Source organism: Orycteropus afer, unplaced genomic scaffold, assembly GCF_000298275.1.
Source record: "Orycteropus afer afer isolate SDZICR_OR568_19922 unplaced genomic scaffold, OryAfe1.0 scaffold00975, whole genome shotgun sequence".
Lineage (NCBI taxonomy): Eukaryota > Metazoa > Chordata > Mammalia > Tubulidentata > Orycteropodidae > Orycteropus > Orycteropus afer.
Genome location: NW_006922562.1, coordinates 333,140 through 339,141, shown reverse-complemented (window position 1 = coordinate 339,141; position 6,002 = coordinate 333,140). Strand labels below are relative to the sequence as shown.

General features: G+C 43.0%; 1 protein-coding gene across 1 annotated transcript in view; it reads left to right on the top strand.

Moving 5' to 3' along the window:
* Positions 1-383: 383 nt before the first annotated feature.
* The window catches only part of REPS2 (RALBP1 associated Eps domain containing 2), a 171,719-nt gene continuing 166,100 nt past the window's right edge, over positions 384-6,002 (top strand). The window contains 2 exon segments of the mRNA XM_042783369.1: positions 384-416; positions 418-553. Coding sequence (XP_042639303.1) covers positions 384-416; positions 418-553 — 169 coding nt within the window.

The window sequence follows — 6,002 nt, the reverse complement described above, 5'->3', positions numbered from 1 at the left end:
GTGCTGTTTTTCGTTTTGGTAAATGAGCATAATCCACTAGTAGGAGTAATGACTAATCTGTTCTAGTTTCACCCCAGTGACTTTCTAGACTTTGAACATTAGAATCCACCCCCTGAAAAAGTCACTCTCTTTTGTAGGAAGAGTAACAGCCATCCTTTGTCACTTTTATTTTTATCTTTGAAAGAGGAGGAATAATGACTTACTTGATCCTCAAATGGCATGAGTAGGTAGAATGTAAACTAATTATCTGAATTTTAAACCTCTCTGTGAACTGGAGGAAAAGAAAGAGACCAGAGCATACCCAGGTTCTCAGAGGACTTTTTGGTTAGCGGTACTATGAAATTCTCCAGATTTCATCATGTATCTTGTCTCATTTTCCTGTTATGAAATGGGGTTTTCAGCATCATTTTTTTTTAACTCTGTTTTCAGATCACAGAACTGTGTGGTGCAAAGCGTGTTGGTTATTTTGGTCCAACCCAGTTTTATGTTGCCCTGAAATTGATTGCAGCAGCGCAGTCTGGCCTCCCGGTGCGGATAGAGAGTACTAAATGTGGTGAGTAGCTCACGTTTCTGCACTTTATTGTCCGTGACAGGTTTCTTGTTTATGAGAGTCATTGTCAGTGGGTTTCAGTTTTAAATGAGTTTAAGGCCTGCTTTATAAGATTTTTTGGAATTTCTGCTTGCTTCCCCCAACTCCTCTGTAAACAGTTTTTTTTTTCCTCTCTGCAAAAATTCAGAGAGTGACCCGAGCTTAGTTCCTTTTCACTAACTTGCAGCTAAAATAGATTTTGTTCTTTAGCAGGAAGAGATTAAGACAAGAATTCTAGAGGCTGTGACAAAATAATACTGTTCTGTCTAATTTTTCACTCAGGGCACCTCTGGTGGGATAAGGGAGGAATAACTGGGACACTTTGAGTGGAAGTGTCCCTTTTCTGTCTTTCCTGCTGGTCCTGTCAAATACGATCATCCTTTAATCGCCCAACCCCACAACCCTATTCTTGATCTTAAGTCCTTTGAGACTACCAACATTTTGGCAGAATGAATTTATGTTCTCAAACTTTTTCAAAGAAATTTAATAAAAAGTACATGTATTTAGAAAAATTTTTGAAATAGACAACAATCACTTACGTGGCTATCAACATCACACAAAGATTACAGTTTGTATTACCTTCCAGTCCTTCTTATTTTCCATTTGTAGTTGTGCTTAGACTCATAAATAGTGTAGCCGACATTTCTTACTTATCATTAGCAATTTTTCCATATTGGTACGTAAACCAGACCAAACTCACTGCCGTGGAGTCGGTCCCGACTCATACTGACCCCTCCTTGGGTTTCCGAGGTGATATCTGTGTGGAAGTAGATTGCCCAGTCTTTCTTCCAAGGAGTGGCTGGTGGGTTTGAACTGTCAGCCTTCTGGTTAGCAGTCAAATGCCTTAGGCACTAGGCCACCAGAGCTCCATCATCTCTACGAATTCCCTATTTAATAGCTGCATAATATCATCAAATGCTTGCAACCATAATTTAATTGACCTGTGCTCTCAAGCTTTTGATTGAACATTTTCTTAATCTCACCATCCCTGCCCCCGACCCAACATATGCTTGAACATGTTCATGCCTCCCAGTAGTTGAGAAGATTGGGCAGCTGGCTGTGGAGGACGATGCCCTGAGCACTAACCAGCAGGTGTCGGCAGTCATCATGGTGCTATTTATTAAGGGCTTAGTGTGTGCCAGGCACTGAGGTAAGTACTTTACATGAATTGTCTCATTTAATCCTCACAATATCCTACTCAGATAGGTACTTGTCTCACTTTGCATGGCCTGGGATAAGCTGTGATAACAAAACCCAGCAACATTTCAGTGTCTTAACAAAACACATGTTGCAGTGGGTGGGGGTGACTCTCCAGGACAGTAGCCCTTTATGGGGTCTCTCAGGGTTATTGGCTGCTCTGCCTTGTGGCACCTCCAACTCAGCACAAGGTTCCACAATTGCCACAACAGAGAAAGAGGCCACTGGTGTTGCCCGCTAGCTGTTAAATGCTTTCGCCTAGATGTCACCCATGTTTCTGATGCTCACAGTGCACCGGCCAGAACTCAGCACATGGATCTGCTTCACTGCGGGGCAGTGTGGGGCAAGTGTAAGCCTCTCCTTTGTCTGGAAGGAGAGGAGAACTGGTTATGGGTGAGCCCTGGAAGTGTCCACTGTCCATCTCCTACAGGTGGGGGGAGTCTGAAGTGTAGGGAGGTGGAGTAACCTGCCTAAGGACACAAGGTTAGTAGAGTTTGGAGCCGAGAGCCTACACTTCCCACACTCTGAACTGCTATGGAGAATAGCCTCCCCTCAATTACTCTTTCACTTTAAAAAGGTGTTGATTGTAATCACAGAACATTTTCTGAATGGGAAAACTCTCACCCAAAAGGCATCCCTTGGTGTTTATTACTTAATTGAGTTCTTGGAAATAAGTTTGTCAATAGAGAGTTGTTTCTGCAGCTGGCTTGGTTTTCGTCACTACAAGACATAGCAGCCTTTGAGAAGAAGTCACTTTCTTTGATTGGTTTAAAGAGATATCATGTTTTGATTTGTGTTAGGCACTGAGTGTTTTCATTCTACTGTAAATGGTCATTAAGTTTTATTGCAGCATCTTCTAACTTTACCCTCAGGAAAAGCTAGAGTTGCTTTGTTGTGTGCAAGAATATTTAAACTTCTGATACTTTATTGCTTATTTTAAGTTAGACAGCATTGTTTCCCCAGTTCTTGTTTAGATCTACAGCCTACTGTCCCAGGAGGATGAAACAGGATTGTGTAAATTATCATGTGTGTAAAGGTTAACACTTTTCACAAGTAAACAAAACAAAACGAAACAAAACTCACTGCCATTGAGTCGGATCCAACTCATAGCAACCTCTCCTTGGGTTTCTGAGGCGGTATCTCTGTGGAAGTGGATTGCCTACTCTTCCTTCCAAGGAGTGGCTGGTGGGTTTGAACCGTCAGGCTTCTGGTTAGCAGTCAGATGCCTAAGAAGGCTGAATTGTGATTTGTAACCACTGATGGCCACCTGCCTCTTGCTTCTAAGATTATACCCAGAGTTAATTTTGAATTATCTGCCTTCATTTGAGAGTTTCTTAAATACAAATTATTTCCAGTCATCATATGCTGAGTAGGAATGAGGGCAAGTTTGCGCCAAACTTTGAGTTGTCACTTAGAACATTCCATATTATTGTTTGCAGTTCATTAGCTTAATCTTTGCGGGCACGACCCTTGCAGAGCAAAGAGAATGCTCTGTGAGAAGCTAATCTGAGCGAGCAGGGCTGACCCATGGGTGATGTGCACTTGTGTGGGTGTGTTAACCCCTGACCCCTAGCCTTTCCCATCAGTAAGTGCTCTTTAGTGCTCAAGCCAGAAGCCTGACCTGACTCCTCCTTTTCCCTCACTCCTGTGTATAATCCACCCACAGGCCTGGCAATGGACTGCCAGTCTCACTGCCTGCTCGCTTCCATCTCTCTGCCCCTCTTAGGCCAGGCCGCCTGGGTCCTACAGTGCTTTTTGCTTTGATCCCGTGGTCAGTTTTCCCACAGAGTAGTAAAGTGAACTTTTCACTCCATCAGGTCGTCTCATCCTCCTGCTGAAATCCTCCAGTGGTTTTCCTGCTGCGTGTAGTGTAGAGTTCCAGGTCCTACTGATCTGAAAGACCCTGCCTGCTCTGCCCCTTGCCTGCTTCTCCATCCTTGGCTCAAGCCTCCTCCCTTGCTCCGTCGGTGCCCCCAGCCTCATTGGCCTTCTAGCCATTTCCGGGTACTCTCCTTCCTACTGCACGACATCTGCCCATCCTCTCAGAGGTCTCTCTTCCCCTCTGCTTCCTGTGGCTTAGCTTGTCTTTGAGGATCCCAAGACTATCCCCACCATCTTATCTAATGTACATCCTGTCAAACCACAGTCTTAAAGATGCCAAAAAACATGAAATAGCAAGTCAGAAAGAAGGACCCATCTCTAGGTAGGGTGGACTCCCTGTTGGGTAATGCTCTGTGACGGCAGTCCCTTCCCTGCTTTATTCTCTTTCAGCATGTTTCTTTCACAGCATTTCTCAGGGCTTGTCAGTCTTTCTCTATAGGTTTGACTCAGTTTTTGTCTGTCTTTCTCACTGGTCTGTAAGTTTACCTACAGGGGAGGAAGAGGGTCTGGTGTTTGTGGGGGATTGTAGGTCTTTAGTACATATTTGTTGAATGAATGACTAGGTGAACATTTATGCACAGGGAGTGAGTCTTATTCACCTGCCACTCTGTAAGGGAACAAAATTGGAATGCAGATTCGTCTGGAACTCCCAAGAGGCTTTTACACAGTCACCTAGGTCTCCCTGTTGTCTTTCTCAGACACTGGTTCCTAATCTTGTCTGCACTTGAGAGCTTTAAGTGATGTTTTTTTTTTTTTTTTTTTAATCCAAGTGCCTGGGGTCTACCCGTTCCAGAGATTCTGATGTATTTTGTCTGCAAGGCATCCTGAGCATCTGAACTTTTAAGAGCTCACCAGGATTAAGAATGACTTCTGATGAAAGCTGAGGAGAGCAGTTTGCAAGAGTTTTGCTTAAAATCTGAGTATATATTTGATTATACCAGGGCCTGGATGAGGGTAAAGCAGAAGAGGTATCCAGGATGCCTAATTTAAGGAGACACTCGCTGTCAAGGCTATGTAAGTGCCGACTCTGCGTTTACATGACCCTGAGAGCAAGTGCTTTCTTAAATACTGCACACTAGGTACCACTCTGGTTTCAAGGGCTTCAGCAGATGGGAAACAGCTTAGAAGGGCACATGGTTCAAATGGAGGCTCAGTAGAGAATTGGTAACGAGGCTGCCACACAGCATAGATCTTCCCTGGGAGCTGCTTTACCTTTCTTCCTCAGGCCTCTGGACAGATGGGTGTGAAGACTGTGGGGATGCATAGGCAGGGTCCAGAGTAGGTGCCTCACCTTTTTTGGACCGTGCGCCCCTTTGACAGTCGGCAGTCTATGGGCCCCTTCTTTGATTAATGTTAGAAATGCATACAAATGCACAGAATCCTAAAGGAAACCAGTTAAATCGAAATAGTCATGAAAATATTTGTGAGTCATTTAGCAGCATGCATGCTTCTTTATTAATGCATGAAATGAAAGCTCTGACTGAGCTAAATAACTGCCATACTTTCAAAGTACTGATGAGCCTAAACAATAGTTCAGTATGTCTGCAACAGTATGTCTGTAACGTGATAGAAAATACCTGATTTCTGTGGATGGCAAAGTTACAGGTACTGCTAATGTGACTACAGCCATTTTTTGCCTACACTCAGAATGGAAAGAAATCCAGTGTGTCAGTTAGGGTAGTGAAAATAAAGATGTATATATTTTTTTAATCTAAAGGGATGGACCTTTTGATTTCTCCACAGACCCTTTGGGAGTCTCTGAACCCTAAGAGTGCAACGTCATGCTTCTTGTACTTGGTAGGCCTGTGTTCCCCAAACTAGTTCATGTTCTGATAGCTGTGAAAGGAGAAAGAATTAGGACAAAAGAGTTTGTCATTTATAAAACCAAATTATTCAGTCTTAAGATTGTTCATTAACTCTTCCTTTCTTTTTGTTAAATGTCCTTTTATGAAATTGATCATGAGTAATCATTCGGGGGGAAATTATTTTCTTGGCAAAATAAAATATTGGCAACCTTACATTGATCCTCGTCCTTTTTTTTTTTTTTTTTTTGATCTTGACTGTTCTAATGAAATTCCAAAACTAGGGAATGATTGCTGTCATTGTGATGCTATCACTAAGAAGATACTCCTAAGAGAAATTACTGAACTCCTCTTAGTTCCTCACATATCTTTAAAACAGTGGCTCTCAATCCAGGTGATTTTGCCCCCTCAGGGGACATTGGCAATGTGTAGAGACATTTTTGGTTGCCATGACTAAGGGGGTGCTACTGGCATCTAGTGGGGAGAGGTGGTCACAGATGCTGCTCAATATCCTATAACAATACACAGGATGA